This window comes from Medicago sativa, chromosome 6 (assembly GCF_051527215.1).
Source record: "Medicago sativa cultivar Bolivia chromosome 6, Bolivia_mono, whole genome shotgun sequence".
In the NCBI taxonomy this organism is placed as follows: Eukaryota; Viridiplantae; Streptophyta; class Magnoliopsida; order Fabales; family Fabaceae; genus Medicago; species Medicago sativa.
Genome location: NC_140754.1, coordinates 82,311,666 through 82,332,545, shown reverse-complemented (window position 1 = coordinate 82,332,545; position 20,880 = coordinate 82,311,666). Strand labels below are relative to the sequence as shown.

The window sequence follows — 20,880 nt, the reverse complement described above, 5'->3', positions numbered from 1 at the left end:
CCGAAACAGTTTTTATAAAGGACTACTTGTCATGTAAATCAAGGTTAGTTTAGTCAATGATAATTTATCCCGTGCATTTAAATATTTTTTTTTTATGAAAGTTTAGTCAATGTTCACTTATCCTGTGCATTTTAGTTTATGAGGGTTCAATATCATTATAGAATCGAAGTGAGTTGACATTATAAATAACAGGAACATTATAGCAGGAACAATTTTTTATAAATATCATTTACCAAAGTTAGTTTAGTTAACGACAACTTATCTCGTGCATTTATGTTACTTTCGAAATTTTAGTCAATGACCACTTCTCTGATGGAATCAGTTATTTACGAAATTTTATTCAATCTCTGTTTATCCTGTGCATTTTAGTTGATAAGTGTTCAATATCGTTGTAGAATTGAATTGAGGTGATGATGTTATAAATAGTTTAAATGTTTTAGCAGGAACAATTTTTATAAAGGACAACTTGTCATGTAAATTAAGGTTAGTTTAGTCAATGATAATTTATCCCGTGTATTTAATTTTTTTTCTTCTTCTGAAAGTTTAGTCGATGTTCACTTATCTCGTGCATTTTAGTTTATGAGGGTTCAATATCATTATAGAATCAAAGTGAGGTGACATTATAAATAACAGGAGCATTTTAGCAGGAACAATTTTTTATAAATATTGTTTATCAAAGTTAGTTTAGTTAACGACAACTTATCTCTTGCATTTATGTTACTTATGAAATTTTAGTCAATAACCACTTCTCCGATAGATTTCAGTTATCTACGAAATTTTATTCAATCTCTGTTTATCCTGTGCATTTTAGTTGATAAGTGTTCAATATCGTTGTAGAATTGAATTGAGGTGATGATGTTATAAATAGTTTAAATGTTTTTGCAGGAACAATTTTTATAAAGTACAACTTGTCATGTAAACCAAGGTTAGTTTAGTCAATGATAATGTATCCCGTGTATTTGATTTTTTTTTCTTCTTCTGAAAGATTAGTCAATATTCACTTATCTCGTGCATTTAGTTGATGAGGGTTCAATATCATTATAGAATCAAAGTGAGGTGACATTATAAATAACAGGAGCCTTTTAGTAGGAACAGTTTTTTATAAATATTGTTTATCAAAGTTAGTTTAGTTAACGACAACTTATCTCTTGCATTTATGTTACTTATGAAATTTTAGTCAATAACCACTTCTCCGATAGATTTCAGTTATCTACGAAGTTTTATTCAATCTCTGTTTATCCTGTACATTTTAGTTGATAAATGTTCAATATCGTTGTAGAATTGAATTGAGGTGATGATGTCATAAATAGTTTAAATGTTTTAGCAGGAACAATTTTTATAAAGGACAACTTGTCATGTAAATCAAGGTTAGTTTAGTCAATGATAATTTATTCTGTGTATTTAATTTTTTTTTTCTTCTGAAAGTTTAGTCAATGTTCACTTATCTCGTGCATTTTAGTTTATGAGGGTTCAATATCATTATAGAATCAAAGTGAGGTGACATTATAAATAACATGAGCATTTCAGCAGGAACAATTTTTTATAAATATTGTTTATCAAAGTTAGTTTAGTTAACGACAACTTATCTCTTGCATTTATGTTACTTATGAAATTTTAGTCAATAACCACTTCTCCGATAGATTTCAGTTATCTACGAAATTTTAATCAATCATTGTTTATCCTGTGCATTTTAGTTGATAAGTGTTCAATATCGTTGTAGAATTGAATTGAGGTGATGATGTTATAAATAGTTTAAATGTTTTAGCATGAACAATTTTTATAAAGGACAACTTGTCATGTAAATCAAGGTTAGTTTAGTCAATGATAATTTATCCCGTGTATTTAATTTTTTTTTCTTCTGAAAGTTTAGTCAATGTTCACTTATCTCGTGCATTTTAGTTTATGAGGGTTCAATATCATTATAGAATCAAAGTGAGGTGACATTATAAATAACATGAACATTTTAGCACGAACAATTTTTTATAAATATTGCTTATCAAAGTTAGTTCAGTTAGCGACAACTTATCTCGTGCATTTATGTTACTTATGAAATTTTAGTCAATAACCACTTCTCCGATGGATTTCAGTTATCTACGAAATTTTATTTGATAAGTGTTCAATATCGTTGTAGAATTGAATTGAGTTAATGGTGTTATAAATAGTTTAAACGTTTTAGCATGGACAATTTTTATAAATGACAACTTGTCCGGTAAATCAAGGTTAGTCTAGTCAATGACAAATTATCGTTTATATTTGATTTATTTCTATAATTTTAATCAATGCAGTATTATCTCGTGCATTTTAGTTTATGAGGGTTCAATATCATTATAGATTTGAAGTGAGGTGATATTATAAATAGCATGAACGTTTTAGCAAGACCAGTCTTTTATAAATAACAATTGGTTCTGTGTATAAAAGTTAGTTAGTCAACGACAACTTATTTTGTGCATTTATTAATTAATTGTAAATTTCTTTTTTATGCTAGTTTTTAAAATTTCCACCACACCACACGCACTACTACCATACTTCAACTCTCTACACATCATCACTCTCTTTCTATTATTCACTTTCGGAAATCCTCACACGTGTCACATATCAATGACATATAGACTATATATATTACGACTTTCACTGTGCATAATAATTATTTTAAATTTTTACCATGGACAATTCTTCCTATGTATAATATTTTTTAAAAAATTTGTATCCCTGATGACTTAATTTATATAATTGTTGACTTGTATCGTACGTTATAATTATTTTAATTTAATGTTATTGACAACATCTCATGCATATAATAATAGATTTTTAAATTTTCAAGAGTGACATTGTCTATAATCCTTCAGAAAAAACTTATATCGTCTATAACAATCATACTAAATTTTTTATTAGTGTCGATTTGACCTGTGTCAAATAATTATTAAATTTGAACATTGAACACTTATCCAGTGTGAAATATTTTATAATATATATCAGTAATGATTTGTCACATGTACAATAAAGATTTTAAAATTTATATCAACGTCGGCCTGTCTTTTGTGTTATAACTATTTTAATTTTTGTATCAAAGACAACTTGACCCATGTATAATAATTATTTTATAATATGTAGCTTAGTAGTTATTTTGGACATTTAATCAATACAATCCCGTGTATGTGTTTAATGGTGATGATAATTATTTCTAAATTTTTATCTGTGACGACTTGTCCATTATATAATAATTATTTCAAATTTTCAACAATGACAACTTCTTCTATGTATAATATTTGTTTTAAAAATTTGTGAGACTGGCGACTTGTCCAATGTATAATAATCATTTTAAAATTATATTATTGGTGAATGGTCACATGTATAACCATAGTTTTAAATTTTTTATCAATAATGACGACTTGCCCAATGTATAATAATCAATTTAAAATTATATTATTGGTGAATGGTCACATGTATAACCATAGTTTTAATTTTTTATCAATAACTAACATGAGAAAAAAAATATTGAGCTAATTTTTTATAAATCTGATTTTAAATTTTTTATAAGTGACAACATAACTCGTGAAAGACTTAATTTTCATTCACAAACATGAACAAATTTTATAAACACATGATATTTATGTAATTAATGATTATACTTTCATTTTAAGAAATAAAAAAGTACATAAATAATTACATTTAGTTATGGTTTGTAGCTCATAGATGATGACCCACATTCAAAAATGATATTTTAATAATATCAGATTTAATAATTTTCTATATCGGAGGGCTTAATTTTAATATACATTTTTACAATAAAGTTAATTTTTTATTTTTTTGAGAAAAATAATTTTGAAATTTAAATAGTTAAATATATTATAATTTTTTTTATAATTTTAATATTTTTAAATAGTTAAATATATAATAAAAATTAATTGAGTGGTATTAATTTTGAAAGAGAAGATAACGGCTTCTCTCCCGTATACCATATATTTTTGACAGAAGAAAGCCGTATACCATATATTTGAAAGGGAACTTTTCTTTTTTTGTCAAAATTTTAAAAGGAACTTTAAAAAAAAATATTGAGATAAAAATTAAAAGAAAATAGGACGGGCCTCTTTAAATTTAGGCCCATTAATATGCAATAACCCAAATTATAACACTAAAAGGCAGAAAATCATAAACCAAATATTCATTTCAGCTTCTCTTTCTCTCTCTCTGCTTCAAGTGTTCTCCACCCTCCATTAGAAACCCTAGCCGCTCTATTTCCGGCGACTAACCTCTCCGACCAGCCTTCATTTTCCAAACGAAATGCATATTATTGAAGCTATCTTTCTCCTCTATCTTTCTATCAAATTATATTTGCAAAAGGAGGAATCTTGAAAATTAGTAATTTTGAGATCTGTGTTTTTCTACCATTGCATTGTTTCTTTGTAAAATTTTACCACGTTTGACCCCATCACTCACTACAAAACCCAAATGTTTCAGGATGCCTTAGAGTTCATACCATGTTTTTGACTGACTATTAACTGAAATTGTCACTATAGCACCTAAATATATGCACAGTAAATATATGCACAGTACTTCTTCTTCTGCATCTACTACATCAATGGAGTGCAATTTTTTCTCAAACTTCATACATGCAACAACAACAACAACAAAAACATAAGAGACACTCAAAGATAAGTATCAGATCTGCGCAATTTCTTCTCAACTTTATACATGCAACAACAAAATCAACACCATAAGTGACTACATGTATCAGATCTGGGTTGGATTTGAGATTTTGTTTAATAAATAAGTTTCACAAGTATCTGAAACTGTAGATCAATCATTTATTTTTGAAATGTTTAAATTTCTCCAAATATTTTAGTTTTAATCTACAATTTCAGATATTCTCTCAACCGTCAGTTTTTTATTTAGAGGGAGCTCAGCTGTCTGTTGGTTTATGTTGTTATATATACAATGAAATTACTTTGTTGATAATTTAAGCCATTTTTTTTATCCCTTATGCCACATAGTTTTGTATATTTACAGATGCATCTTTCTCAATTTATTTTAAGTTGTATGGTTTGAAAAATCATCTGTTTGTTTCTAGATCTGAAAAATATTAATTTCTTTAAATAACATAAAGTAAATTTTTTTGGATCTAAAAACAAAGAATAAACATAAAGTTGCCAAAAAGTAATCACATATAAGATTTATTTTCTCAAGCCAAAAAGTTGCCATTTCGGTGGAATAAACATATGAACCAAACATTTAATAGTGTTTTTTTTTATGGAGTCTTCTAAAAAACTAATAGTGTTTATTGTACACTAAATATAATTAGTAGATATTTACACCGACATACACAAAAAAATAATCTGTATACGGATTACATCTAAACTTTTTTTCTTATGTATTTATTTTCATTTCTTCAAAACAATATTTAATCACACAAAAAATGTACTAATCAAACTCTTCACGGTTTTCCTTTATCTTGTATTTAAGCATCTCTTTCTTTGTAGTTTGTTGAAGTGATAAGAACACCATTCAACTTTCCTGCAAAATATAATACTTTTCAATTTTATTAGCAAAATACAAGGCACTGATTCATCATTTCCTGCAAAAATTTATACTTAAGCTGGTCATTTATTTTGTTGAGGATTTATGTAATAAATTAATTAAGTTGTTTTTCTCTTCATTTCCTTACTGGTGTCTCCTTACTTTGTTTGTAGTTTGCTGAAGGACAAGAACTGTATTCAACTTTTCTGCAAAAACATATCTAGATCAAAATATTGTAGTTAAAGATTAATCGAAATAATGAAGATCAGAAGAACAAAGAAGAGGTACATTTTTTTTTTGAACAAAGAGGTACATGATAGATTATGAAAAGAGTAAATTACTTACTGGTGTCTCCTTTCTTTGTTTGTAGTTTGTTGAAGAGACAATAACTCTATTGTAGTTGAAGATAAAGACAAATAATGAAGATAAGAAAAACAAAAAAGAGGTACATGATAGATAATGAAAAGAGTAAATTTTAGACATCAAATACCCTTGTGGATCTCTGATAATTTTTTTTTGTAGGACTTCAACTACTTGTTTAGTTGAAAAATGATCAGCTTTCAAGTTTCCTGCAAAATAAAAATTAAAAGAGTAGATGGAGATTAGAAAGTTTGAAAAGAAGAAAAAATATTGACATTTGTAGTTTGGGAGAAAGAAGTTGAGAATGACAAATGAGTGAAAGTGGGTTTGAATATATGGTTTCAAAATCTGTGTTTTAAAATTTAGGGGGGGAATTTTGAAATTTGAAATATGTGATATGACATGAAGTCAGTCATGAATGACATTTTTTTTGTGTTTATCAGCGTAACTTTTGTTGAATCTCTAGAAATAACTTTGAATTCAAATTGGCTATTTGCTAACTCTCTATCTTTTATGTTGTTTTCTAATTAGTTTGCTGGAAAGAAAGAGATTTCAAGTGTAAGTGTTCTGAAGAAAAGAAAAGAAAAGAAAAGAAACACAGTTCCATCAACCACAAGGTACTAATGTCATGGATTTATCTCCAAGTTCATCTCTCATCAGCAACAAATTTTAAGATTGTTTTCCTACCACACCTTATACCAAAAATCCAACAATGACTCATATAAGGGTTTTTTTTTTTTTTTTTTTTTTAATATTATCACTTCTCCTTTTCTATTATTATTTATTATGATAATTTTTTTTATCATCACACATCAATTCTTCAACTGTTCACACTTGATATGTCATAACCACACATCAATGGCACATCAACTTTTTCTTAAAAAAATTAAACATCAACTTTTTATCTATTGTTATTTAATAATAATTAATATTTATTACCAAACCAAGTAATTTATCATTTTTCATCTCTATGCACGATAAAAAAATAACTTGACCTCCTATGTTAGCTTTTGCCTTTCAACCACAACCAGTTGTCTTATTAAAAAAAAAATTGCATATAAATAATAGTACTTATTTATTTGCTTTTCATCATTATTTATTTACCCATAACTAAACTTTTTCTTCATTTCATATATAGATTTATCAACTGTACTTGTTACAAAGTTATAGAAATGAAAAATACATTAATGACCACATAGAAATAATAGTACTTATTTAGTTGCTTTTCATCATTATTTATTTACCCATATATTTCTTTGATGTTTGTTGGAGATATAAGAACATTGTTCAACATTCCTACAAAAAAAAAATATTGTTTGACAAATTAGTTATATATCTTTCAAAATACATATTGCTAAAATCCAATAAAAATGAAAGAAAAAATATAAAAATATCTTTGACTTACCCATGTTTTCTCATCATTTACTTACGTGTGCTTTTCTTCTTGTTTTGTAGTTTGTTGGAGAAGATCATTCATCATTCTTGCAAAATATATGAAGTAGATATATTGAAGAAAAGAAGTTGAGAGGAGGCAAAAGTTAAATAATGAAAAGTGGGAGAAGAAGTGAGTGAACACATTTTATGTGGGAATAGAGTATCTTATAGAAATATAGAATTTGAAATAAGTGAAGAGGGGGGAAAACAAAATTCGAATTTGAATTGACATTGGGAAATGTAATAAGAGTGAGGTATTTGATTGAGTGTAGTGTTTGATTTGTAGACTTTTGTTGCAAAAGAGACTTTTTTTTCATTTCCTTTCCAACCGTAAGCTGTCTTGTTTAGTTGGCATGCAAGGTAAATGCTTTTTGTACTTAAATGACATCATAGTAGTTAAGTGACATCATTTAGTTAGGAAAAGTAAATTTAAGACATAGTTTACCCTTAATAGTGAGATGTGGCAGCCAACCATTGATGGGCAAAAATAAGTTTTCCACAACATACTATGTTCTTATATTAAGAGAGATTAGTGTTTTGCATGGAGTTGACATGGAAATGGATTCCCAGTAGTAACTGCATTACACAGTTACCAATCTAGTCCGTCCGATTTAAATCTGCGGCTGAGATGGTTGAAAATCGAATTAGTGAATCTGTAATCTGAACCATCTGATCGCAAATGGCTGAGATTAACAACTGCATGAAACTATGGACTTTTATTAATGCACGGAATCCGGGTCCTGTTTATACTACTACTGTTGGAAGCACATGTCATTTGATGATATTTGAAATGCAAATTTGCCTTTTGTTTTTCTTTGGTTAGAAGTAACCAAAATGTATCTTGATGGTGTAATGAAGCTTCATTTTGTTTATTCTTATATGGATATGGTAGTAAATGGGTTTGATAAAAAGGTGGTATGTGAATTACAAATTATTTGAGAGCATTTGAGCAACAAGAATTTATGAATTTGATGCAAAGAATTTAGAGTTTTTGAGCCATATGAGTATTTTGTGAACAATGCAAAGAGTTCACTTTCTTCCACTTTGGATTGTAATTTCTCCTTTCTAAAATCTGATTATCTCTATTAATTTATGCAATGATGTTTTTATCTATATTCTCTTTCATTTCTATTTTTATGTTCAAACATATCATGTGCTAAACTAGTTTTGTTTCCATGATTGGTTTCTTACAACATTTAAGCTTCTTTTAAACAAGCTGTTCAAACTCTAATATGTAAAATGTAACTTGCTCAACTATTTTCTTCCCAAGTTCCATGAGCTTGAGAGACGGAAAAAAACAAAACTACTTGTTTAATGTGTTCTGGACCGGCTAACCAAAAATTCCACATTTGGCAAGATTACTTGCCACATACCCTTTCTCCACGTCGGGGGGGGGGGGGGGGGGGGGGGGGGGGGGGGGGGGTGTAACGCGCTCCTTTTATTTAATTATTTTAATTAGTTTTAGAATATATTTATATGATTGGTATGATTTACATGATTTATGTGATATTTTGTTATTTGTTATAGATATATTTGTTATTTGGTGTAGAAATATATTTGTTATTTGTTAGAGATATATTTGTTATTAATGTATTATTATTATTAAGTGGGGGAGAGATATATTTAATTTAGAAATAAATAAGATTATGAGGAATAGAGTAGTTTTGAGGTGTAAGAGAAATAAGAAGGGGGTTAGAATAGAAAGAAGAATAAGTTGTTGGGCCAAAATAGATTTAGGAAGAGCGTTTAGTATTATAAATAGAGAAGCTTAGGTTAGAAAGAGTTTACCGAAAACCGCTTTTTGGAAAAGAGGAGAACAAGAAAGAAGAGAAGAGGAGAAGACCTTAGGAAAGAAGAACGCTGCCGCTGATTCAGGAATTAATCTAAGGTGAGGGTGAGACTATCTTGCATTAATATTAAGTTGTTAAATCATTAGATTGCATCTAACAAGTTGGGGAAAGTTTGTGAGAATTTGAGAATTAGGGTTTTGAGAGAGATTTGATGATTAGATGATGAAAACTTGTTGAATTGATGTAGAAATTGTATACAGTCCTTAGATAACTCATATGACGATTATTGGATGTAGTTTTGAGGTTAGAACCATGGAATTGGATGAGATGTTGGTGAGTTTAAGAATTAGGGTTTAATAATTGTAATAGGTTGTTAATAGATTTGAGAACCCTTTGAATTTGCATACAGTAAGTTGATGAATAATTAGTGTTCTAATGATAGGGTAATCATAGGGTAATGATTAGGGTCAAGTTTGGAGAGTATTGGATCGAATAAGAAGTGGAAAAGATTTCCCCAAAGCGAAATCGCAGCTGAACTGCGATTTTGCTGTCAATGTGCAAAACGCGTTTTTATTGTCTTAGTTTGACAAGTTTAAGTTCCGAACTGGGTTTAGGTGTAAACATGAAAGTTGTAGGTATGGATGTTAGCTTTCTAATGCCGTTGGTCTCACGTCAATAGGATTTATAGAACTTGAGTTATGGTCAAATTAGTGCACGTAGGTCACAGTGAATTTTTATGGACTTTCAGCACAACTTTTCCGAATTTAAAATAAAAACTGGTACTGATCGGTACAGAATTGGTCTTAGGCGTAAACATGAAAGTTTTAGATAATTTTGTTAGCTTTCTAGTGGCTTTGGTTTGACGTGAAAATGACGTTTGGTCTTTGAGTTATGATGAAAATACTACAGGAAGGTCTTAGCAAAATTGTACGGTGACAGCCTTCTCTGTTTCATGTTTTTGCGTTTTGTTCATATGTTTCTGTTTTGAATTAATCTTTGTTGTAAACATGAAAGTTGTTGATATTTGTGATGTATTTCCAGTAGCTTTGGTTTGACATGAAAATATGTTGTGGATAATTTATTATGTTTTTACAAAGATACATAGTGAATTATTGTTGATGTTTAAATACGATGTTAAATGAAGTTGTTTATGATTGATGAATATGATGTTTTAAGATGTTGTTTATTATCATTTGATATTGTTATATTATGATATGACATGAATTATTTATGTGATCCATATGTTGTCAAGATGCTAAGATGTTAAGACGTTAAGATGATAAGAGTTGTTAAGTCGTCGAGTCGTTATGAAGTCATCAAGTTGTTAAGATGTTATATTGTCAGGATGTCAAGATGTTAGGATGTCATAGATGTTCATGAAGTTGTCTAAGTTGTACGAAAGTTATGTCGTTGCATTAAAGTTGTGTCGTTGCATAGTCAGAGATGGGGGCTTAATGCCCGACATGTTCTTTATGGCCTTAGCGATGGGGGCTTAATGCCCGACAGGTTCTTTATGACCTTAGCGATGGGGGCTTAATGCCCGACAGGTCCAAATATGACCTTAGCGAAGGGGGCTTAATGCCCTGGTGGTACCACATGCATGTTGAAGTTGTCTAAGTTGTTTTTGAAGTTGTCTAAGTTGTTGTTGAAGTTGTCTAAGTTGTTGTTGAAGTTGTTGTTGCATTGTAGAGTCGTCATAACTTATATTTAATTATGATTTAATGATGATGATGTTTGACGATGATGTTGTTCATGTTTGATGATGATGTTTGATTTTGATGATGATGTTTGACGATGATGTTGTTCATGTTTGACGATGATGTTGTTTAGGATTGATGATGATGTTGATTATGATTTGTTTATGATGGTTGAATATGAAGTCGTTATGATAAGATGCTATGTGATTTATGATATGCTGATATGTGAATATGATAAGATGTTATACGTTTACTAATGATGATGTATGATGATTCCTCGTGATTATATTTAAGATGGATTGTTTGAGATTATGTTTATGGTTGATATATAATGTTATGAGATGGTTATGATTAGTACTTGATGTTATATGATGTTGTTTATGTCTATGATTAAGATGTTATGATTAAAAGGATATATGATAATGCTTATGACTAATATTTGTAGATATGTGATGATATTTATATGATGATATAATATGAAGTATATGACTAATGTAGGAAGAATAATGATACTAGTTAAGGAAGTTTAAGTTGCTAGATATGATTAATGAATTATAGGATGTTTAAGTTGTTGAATGTACTTTACATGATTTATATGCTTTATATTATTGTTTGAGAAATCTCAACCCTCTGCTTGGAAATGTTGCTCTTCGTATGGGTAACTTGCAGGTAACCAGGATTAGTTGCGGTCGTGAGTGGACTCCTCACAAGTGTGTCTTAGGTGCTCTGATACGTAACGGGATGGGATTATGTCTTTACTTTCTGTTCCTTACGTATTACTTTATGAATCTTTCAAGAATTGATGTTGAACTAAGTTTTATGAAATTTTATATTGAGGCCCTTGTGCCAAAGATTATTTAAGTTGTCAAACTATTCCGCTGCGAAGATTTAAAGATTATGTTGTTATATTTTTGAAGAATAAATTGTTATTTATTCCGTTTATAAATTTTTAAGAAGTGTAGCATTCCGTTTAAGGTTGAATTACTCTGATTTTTAATTATGATATTTTTACGTTGGGAAAACGGGGTGTTACAGGCGGGGCTCGGAGAAACAAAGATCAGTTCAAACGAACTGTAACGTCTCCTTCCACGTTTCTGCGAATCTCTTCCCGACGGTTACACTTTCTGCAAACGCCCACCTCTATATAAAAGGACTGTTCGCAGTCTCCAAGGTAGAATCTAACCTCTCTCTAAACCACATTATGATCTCTTACTGATTTGAGAGTCGGAGTGTCTGCAGATACACACACCCCTGCCGTTCCAATTAACCAACTGATGCATTCCACCACAGTGCAAAACAGCACCGACAATCACCTTCTTATCAGGTACGATCAATATGAGTTACATGTTTATGCTCGAGAGAGTTATCAATCTTGCAAGGTTGTTTGAATGTTTATCTAGATTTCTCGTCACAAAAAAATACTTGACAATTTTTAAAACTGAAACGGAAAGTTCTGATGACCCTTTATATTGTAGCATGGTTAATTTAATATAGTTGCTTTATATTGTAGCATGGTTATTTTAATATAGTTGGGAACATTGAGAAAGTAGCATCACTAAGTTAAGAGGGTAGGAAAACGATGCCAAAATTTGTGACATGCCTACTGCCATGTGCATATATATCAGAGGCCAAAACCTAGTTCCACGAAAGGAAAATACTATCAGAACTTTTTGATGTATGCGTTACTAACTTGTCTTTAATTAGATGTTTGAATGACATAGCTTTGCATTTATTTTTATTTCATGTTATTTAACACATTGATTAATTAAGTAACAAAGTGAACAATTACATTAAGCAGAAGAATAAAAGCAGTTGAAAACTAGATTTAGACACACACTGAATAAGCAATTAGCAAAAAGAAGAGGTGGTAGTACAATGATTGGTCCACACGGCTATAGGAAGTGGCCAGGAAATTTCACACAGCTCTTTTTTTCTCCTTTTTAAATAGTTTCATATTACAGAATGCAAGCAGCATGGAATATTTAGTTTACTTTTTTCAGTGTGTGCCATTCTTGTTAAGAGACCACTTTTTTATCCCTTTACTCACTGTATGCTATATGATTTTGATCCAATCACGTTATATGTCTCTCCATTCATACTGTAGCTTCCCTTAAACTATTACCTTTTTTTTCTTTCTCTTCTTTAAGACATTCACATTACTTTAAAGAAATTACATGGAAGGAGGATGTAGGAAAAGTGATATTTACTTTACAGAAATACAAAACGGGAATAAAAACGTGACACAAAATTTCACTTGTTTATTTATTTAAGTTTTGTCCAAAAGCTTAAACAGTAATCAAATTGAAGAAATTAGCAAGAAGAGGTTGTAGTGCAATGATATTTAGTATGTGATTGATCCATTCACTAACAATTTTGTCGTAGGTTTTCTCCTTGTTTTATAGTCACATATTAAAGACTCCACAGCACAGACCACAATAACTAACTCATTCATATTCTGCATTCTCAAACTCTTTTTTCATCACATTTATCTCAATTCTCATGGCTATGCAATCACTTTCCTCTTCCACTTCCTTTTCCTATGAGTACAAATACCAAGTATTCCTCAATTTCAGAGGAAGTGACACTCGGTACGGTTTCACCGGAAATCTCTACAAGGCTCTTATGGACAAGGGAATCCACACCTTCATTGATGACAATGGTCTTCAAAGAGGAGATGAAATCACACCATCACTTCTCAATGCCATTGAAGAATCTAGGATTTTTATTCCTGTGTTTTCTATCAACTATGCCTCTTCTTCGTTTTGTTTGAACGAACTTGTCCACATCATTCACTGCTACAAGACAAAGGGTCGCCTCGTTCTGCCTGTTTTCTTTGGTGTGGAACCTACTATTGTGCGACATCGTAAAGGTAGTTATGGTGAAGCATTGGCTGAGCATGAAAAGAGGTTTCAAAATGATCCGAAAAACATGGAGAGGTTGCAGGGATGGAAAGAGGCTCTGAGCCAGGCTGCTAACTTGTCCGGCTACCATGATAGTCCTCCTGGGTACCCAACTTTACTTAAATCCTATTTTTCCCTTTTCTATTTTATTTCTTCAACTTCAATTTCACAATAATCTCATCTTAAAGGTTAAAAGGGAAATACCTTTTTTATACAGTTTTAAACAAGTACTATGTATAATATACATTCTTAGTACATGGATGTGATTGTGATGTTGTTAGACACTAACTTATCTTATTGCAAATGAATAGATATGAATACAAGCTTATTGAAAAGATAGTCAAATGCATCTCCAACAAGATTAGTCGTCAGCCCTTACATGTTGCCAATTACCCTGTTGGATTGCAGTCTCGAGTACAACAAGTGAAATCGCTTCTTGATGAGGGACCTGATGATGGGGTCCATATGGTTGGAATTTATGGCATTGGAGGCTTGGGCAAATCAACACTTGCAAGAGCAGTCTATAATTTTGTTGCTGATCAATTTGAAGGTTTGTGTTTTCTTCATGATGTGAGAGAGAATTCAGCTCAAAATAACTTGAAACATCTCCAAGAGAAGCTCCTTTTAAAAACAACTGGATTGGAAATTAAGTTAGATCATGTTAGTGAGGGGATTCCAATCATAAAGGAGAGGCTACGTAGAAAGAAGATTCTTTTGATTCTCGATGATGTTGACAATTTGAACCAACTGCATGCTTTGGCTGGAGGACATGATTGGTTCGGATGTGGAAGCAGAGTCATCATTACCACTCGAAACAAAGACCTACTGAGCAGTCATGGCATAGAAAGTACACATGCATTAGAAGGGTTGAAAGGGACAGAAGCTCTTGAATTGTTGAGGTGGATGGCTTTTAAAAGCGACAATGTTCCTTCAGGTTATGAAGACATTTTAAACCGTGCAGTTTCATATGCTTCTGGCCTTCCGTTAGTTATAGAAGTAGTGGGTTCTAACTTGTTCGGAAAGAGCATAGAAGAATGGAAGTATACATTAGATGGGTATGAAAGGATTCCAAATAAAGAGATCCAAAAGATACTTAAAGTGAGCTATGATGCTTTGGAAGAAGAGCAGCAGAGTGTCTTTCTTGACATCGCTTGCTGCTTCAAAGGATATGAATGGAAGCAGTTCGAAGATATACTTTGTGCTCATTATGGCCATTGTATAACACATCATCTAGGAGTGTTAGCTGGAAAATCTCTCGTTAAGATTAGTACTTATTACCATTCGGGATCTATTAATGATGTGAGATTACATGACTTGATAAAGGACATGGGTAAAGAAGTCGTCCGACAAGAATCACCTAAAGAGCCTGGAGAACGAAGTAGGTTGTGGCGTCAAGAAGATATAGTTCATGTTTTAAAGGAAAACACTGTGAGTAAGATTGATATTTATGTTCAAGTAGTTTTCTTCGCTTAATTACATTTAAATTTCTCTATATTTTATTTTTATTGCGGTTGATTCATGTTTTTTTTTGTTAAAAGGGAACTAGTAAAATTGAAATGATATATATGAATTTCCACTCGATGGAACCTGTAATAGACCAGAAAGGAAAGGCCTTCAAGAAGATGACAAGATTGAAAACACTTATCATTGAAAATGGCCATTGTTCTAAAGGTCTCAAGTATCTTCCAAGCAGTTTGAAAGCATTGAAATGGGAAGGATGTTTATCAAAGTCTCTATCGTCTAGTATTTTAAGCAAGGCAAGTGAAATAAAATCATTTTCTAACTGTATATATTTATAAATGTATAATGATTTCTTTTTCGCCAACATAAAAGAAATCACTATGAAAGTATAGTGTTTGCTTTTAAGTTTATTTATTGTTTCTTCCTTTGTGTTTATGCAGAAGTTCCAGGATATGAAAGTCTTGTCATTAGACCATTGTGAATATTTAACACATATACCAGATGTCTCAGGCCTTTCAAATTTAGAAAAGTTCTCCTTTCAACATTGTTGCAATTTAATTACAATTCACAATTCGATTGGACACCTAAATAAACTTGAAAGGTTAAGTGCATTTGGTTGCAGAAAGCTCAAATGTTTTCCACCTTTAGGGTTGGCATCTCTTAAAGAATTGAATCTCTCTTGTTGTAAGAGTCTCAAGAGTTTTCCAAAATTATTATGCAAGATGACAAATATAGACAATATTTGGTTGTGTCATACTTCCATAGGAGAATTGCCATCTTCATTTCAAAATCTCAGTGAACTTGAAGAGTTAGTTGTATGGGGTGGAATGCTGAGGTTCCCAAAACAGAATGACAAAATGTATTCAATAGTGTTTTCAAATGTGACAAATCTAGAACTCAGAGAATGCAACCTCTCAGATGAATGTCTCCAAATAGTTCTTCAGTGGTGTGTTAATGTGAAACATCTAGACTTATCAAAGAACAATTTCAAAATTCTTCCTGAGTGCCTTAGTGAATGTCACCATCTTAAGCATCTTTATTTGTCTTACTGCACATCTCTTGAGGAAATTAGAGGGATTGCACCAAATCTTGAATGGCTTTCTGCAAGGGAATGCATATCATTGAGTTTATCAAGTAGAAGAATGTTATTGAGTCAGGTTTGTTGTTGTTGTTTGTTTTATTGCACTATAGTATTTGACATCTTTTATAGTATTTCATATATATTTATATTTGATAATGTGTAATATATATATTTGTATTTCATATACACTAACAGCAACTACATGAGGCTGGAAGCACTTGTTTTTATTTCCCAAGCGGAACAGAGGGGATACCAGATTGGTTTGAGCACCAAAGCAGAGGACACACAATTTCTTTCTGGTTTCGTAAAGAATTCCCTTCTATAACTTTTATTTTTTTTCTTCCGAAAGGCAGTAATTGGGCGAATGGCTCAGGAGTCAAATATTTTGTGAATGGATATGAAATTAAGATAAATTACTGTTCCATCTTTAGCTCTGTGCACTTTGAGCATACAACTTTGTTTCATATGAAATTGAATGAATTCGGTAAAAGGAAATTTGAGTATATAATGGACAAAGGACTTTTGAAAAATGAATGGATCCATGTGGAGTTTATGTTGGAGAGTTATTGTTGGATTGCACAAATGGGAATCCACGCGTGGAAAGAGAAAAGCAACACAGAGGAGGAGAATGTGGTATTCACCGATCCATATATTAGAAAGACAAAATCAGATGAAGATATCAATGCTTCGTTATCACAAAAGAAAAGAAAAGGAAAAGAAAGAGATTTTCAATCCGTATAAATCTTCACAGAAAGATTTGGGCTAAATTCAGAAAACAAAAAGAGCACCGAAGCTAGATTCTCTCAATTAATTGCAGGTTTGTAGTTTGTTGTTTACATTTTACATTATTATCATTAATATAAACATTGATTGATTTATGTATGTACAGTCTTATTAAAGGCGTGTCTGGTGTACAACATGAGTGTGTTTGACACCGACACGACACTGACATATGTAGTTATATTCATTTATGTTATTTTCTAAAATTACTACCGGTGTCGACGAATCAATGTCAGTGTTAATTTCTTCGTGTTTGTGCTTCGTAGGGAGGATTTTTTCCCATTCCATTGATCCAAGTTTGATAAATTATATATGAAAACATTTTACACTTAAAGCTTACCAACTTTTTTTATTTTATTTTTCTCCTTGTTCATATGGTTAAAATGGATAAATGAAGATTCTCGAAGATAGATAGAAACTTCATCTTATATCATAGTTCAATAGTTTGAAAGATTAAAAATTGCAAAAAAAAATAAATAAATTGTGGAAATATTTATATGTATGAACTAGATGGTATAAAGAAGATTTTCTCCTATTAAATTTTGTTTTGATTTGGCCAATGGAAGTGGAGAATTTCGTTTCATAACTCAAAGTTTTAGTTTTTGTACTTCCATGTATTAGGTTAAGGTTGTAATGAGTGGATTATACATCAAGAAGATAACTGAATTGCTATAACTTAATAGAAAGAATGCATGTAGATTTGGTTTTATCCATGTGCTTAACAATGACTACACTCACTGGGAGATGTATGCCATTGGTGGCAGCATGCATCCTACCATTATCAGTGAGGGTAACCGATTCATTGCCCCTGACAATGGCCATGCCAAAGAGGTATGCAACAGTTATAATGGATTATCAGAGCAGGTTAGGTCCTGTTAGTGTCAAAAACAGTCCGAGTGTGTGAGGAACAAAAGAGTTCTCACTGTGTCAAAGTTATTGTGAGCGTATTTTGAAAGAGATATGGCAAACAATTTCAATATCGTTTGGTCCGGTCCCAAATTGAATTCTGAATTAGATTTCAGTTATTGGGAATTTATGATGACAACACATCTAAAAGCTCACAGATACTTTACAGTACTTGTCAATATGGACCATGAGTCTACATTCAATGGAAGTTGTGAACAGGCTTACAACAGCAGTTGAACTGCCGTCAGAATTCATTCACATGTACATCACTAATTGTATATCATCCTGTGTGAACATCAAGGTACTTCACTTTGCCTTTTACTGTAACATGATTTATTTATGCCTTTTGCTGTAACATGATTTATTAATTATATTTTTATTTTTTTGAAATGGCAATGTTAGTAGTTATTTTTGTCAGAGGAGGGAGTTGAACCCATGACCTCCTTACCACTCCAATCCCTATTTTTACCTATGTGGTAACCGGCAAGCACAAGGTAGTGGGGGGATTAGAAAGCTCCTCTTATCTTTGAGATCATACGGGCGGACACTTGGTGCTGGTATGGGGCATATTCGACTGCCCCGCCGCCAGCGTCGCTCTTCTCTTCGGACAGAAGCAACTCTGTAGGGAGGAGAGCCTGCCGATAGAGCGAAGGGATCCATACGGCTTTCAGGGGGAGCTGCTTTTACAGCCTACTGGTATTTATATTCATTTTTAAATTCTTTCAAATTGGTTCCCCATTTCTCTTTATAGAATTAATATGACTTATAAATCTTTTTCATCACTTTATTTTCCTATTTTTAGGACTGTAAAATGTTAGATTTTTTTTCTTTCTGTATGATGGCATGTATGATAATTTTAAGAGTGGATCCTCTGATGTTGAATCAAACATGAGGAAGTGATGTTACTAACATCTACCTTCAATCTCCCTATGCCCATTTTTAAACAACATTCTCTCGCATAAAATTCAACATGGGAGAATCCATTCCTGACGATTTCAGCCTGTTGTCGGTAATTTACGAAACTTTTCTCTATCCAAAACCAACCATTTACTTGTTCTTTGACTGTACATTTTCAGGAAACCATCTGTAGTCATCTGGCTACTTGCATTGTTAAGCTGGAAGTCTAGACGTTGCGCTCACCACAGAATCCGTTGGTTGTCTGAAAGGGCAGTGAGTAATGACATGCTTGCAGCTCAGTTGAAGAGTTGAGGATTTCAATCTTAGTACACAAATTGGATTCTACTTGTTCAAGAAGAAAAGAAGCATGGAGGAGGATGTGATTTTCACCAATCCTTACAGAAAGAGTAAATCAGATGAAGATCAGAACCTGGAAGTTTCTGATACAGAACTTGTGTAGCAGCAACAACACTGTATGGCTCGTGTTTACGAAGACCATATTTTTCGTGTTTTTTCCAGCTAGCCGCATAGTAGAAGACACTGTATGACTGTACATAGTAGAAAGTCTCATTTTGATATTTTTCCTTTCAAGAATACAAGAGTTTGTACATATTGTGATTCCAACAGATGGTTCATCACAATCTCTGTTAAATGATATTAACTTCCATTTCAAAAAGATGGATGCTTAGTTTATATTTTTGAATTTTTCAGTTCAAGTATTTGATTATCAGTTACCAGAATATTACATTGTAGTATTTCGATGTAATGTATCATGTATGTAGAATTTCAAAACAAGTTGAGTCACATTCTAAAGGGAAATTTCTACATCAAACAAAAAAAAATCTCAAATCCGTGTTTGTATTTTAAGGAGTACTAGCAACACATCCTTTAACACAAATTTAAATTTATAATTTTGGGAGAAGAGTTTACGAAGAGTGAGGATATTAAGAGGTTTCCTTATGGACTGGATTGTTCATCATGAGTCTCATGAAAGTCCTATTGTTGATCATGCTGTCACATGGATTACTTTCTTCATGTAGAGTTCTCTGAGTTAGAGGCACCATGTTTACTTAGGAAGCAATATTATGGTAATTGTCTTTTATGTCTTCATCTGCTGAAGCAATTCATATTTACTTGTGTATGTTAATGTTTTTCATTTCATCAGAACTTAGGAGGCTCTATGGAAAAGAGCACAAGTTGGAATGTGGAAACAATTAAAACTGTAAGCACTTCAGTTATAACACTGAGATTTTTGATCCATAATGTCCATTTTATGTGGAAATGTTGGCTCAAAGGAATGCAGTTTATGTCACTGGCTTAGTGTAATTACCACGACCTAATTGGTAATTTAATATTAGTTGCATCAGAGAATGAACAGGGAAATTTGAGTTATATCAGAGAATGAAGGAACTCAAATGACTCAGTTATAAGAATTTCATCATTCTAAGTACAACAAAATCACTCCTAGGCTGATAGTTCTGTTCAATATATAAATTAATTACTAACAAACCCCCATAACTTCATACCAAAAACTGGACTAGAAAAATATGAAGGTGACTTCTTTCTGTGCAAAGAGTGCGTGGTCAATCATTTATCTTTTAGATCACCTAAATATCATAAAATCAATTCCGCAAATATGATTTTAGTTGAAAGGACATAGTTGTTATAACTAAATTCTTTATATTATAATGAAATTTGGATACGTTTTTGTTCCTATTATTATGGTTATTTTTTTGGTCTAAATTTAGTTTTTCAATACATGTAATTTTGATATATAATATTATAAAAGTATTTTACACTCGTTTACAAATGCTAGCTTAACTAACAAAAGTGCGGAAATTGTTAAGTCACACGTCGTGACCATGGTTCAAACTCCGACTTCTTCTTTACATAATGCTTATTTTTAGTTTATTTGTATACAAAAAAAAAGTCTTTTATACTATAAATACATTTTTTAAGTTTGTTTATATTAAAAAAAAAGGCTTTTATACTATAAATACATTTGTTGTGAAAATGACTCAAAATTGGAATTTTGAATCTGTCAAAATCGGGGCGCGAAT

At 31.4% G+C, this 20,880-nt stretch overlaps 1 protein-coding gene and 2 long non-coding RNA genes across 6 annotated transcripts; 2 read left to right on the top strand and 1 right to left on the bottom strand.

The window, feature by feature from the left end:
• Positions 1–4,164: 4,164 nt before the first annotated feature.
• On the top strand, positions 4,165–7,636 carry LOC146917387 (uncharacterized). Its single transcript, XR_015015596.1, has 4 exons — positions 4,165–5,798; positions 5,885–5,959; positions 6,406–6,491; positions 7,330–7,636. It is a non-coding gene; the product is annotated as an uncharacterized LOC146917387 (long non-coding RNA).
• On the bottom strand, positions 5,171–7,433 carry LOC146917388 (uncharacterized). 2 transcript variants are annotated; one of them, XR_015015598.1, is made up of 4 exons: positions 7,305–7,433; positions 7,119–7,170; positions 5,860–6,083; positions 5,171–5,720 (listed from the first exon to the last, which is right to left on the bottom strand). It is a non-coding gene; the product is annotated as an uncharacterized LOC146917388 (long non-coding RNA). The 2 variants fall into 2 exon arrangements; XR_015015597.1 differs by having other exon boundaries at positions 7,280–7,418.
• Positions 7,637–13,220: 5,584 nt separating the features above from the next.
• Positions 13,221–19,624, top strand: LOC146917386 (TMV resistance protein N-like). Of its 3 annotated transcripts, XM_085719224.1 has the most exons (6): positions 13,221–13,800; positions 14,007–15,123; positions 15,234–15,452; positions 15,597–16,313; positions 16,433–17,054; positions 19,000–19,624. In XM_085719224.1, the coding sequence occupies exons 1-5, from the start codon at positions 13,295–13,297 to the stop codon at positions 16,976–16,978; spliced, it is 3,105 nt and encodes a 1,034-aa protein (XP_085575350.1). In that variant the 5' UTR covers positions 13,221–13,294; the 3' UTR covers positions 16,979–17,054; positions 19,000–19,624. The 3 variants fall into 3 exon arrangements, with proteins under 3 accessions (XP_085575350.1, XP_085575353.1, XP_085575351.1); XM_085719227.1 differs by lacking the exon at positions 19,000–19,624 and having other exon boundaries at positions 15,242–15,452; positions 16,433–17,038; XM_085719225.1 differs by lacking the exons at positions 15,597–16,313; positions 16,433–17,054; positions 19,000–19,624 and having other exon boundaries at positions 15,234–15,509.
• Positions 19,625–20,880: the final 1,256 nt, after the last annotated feature.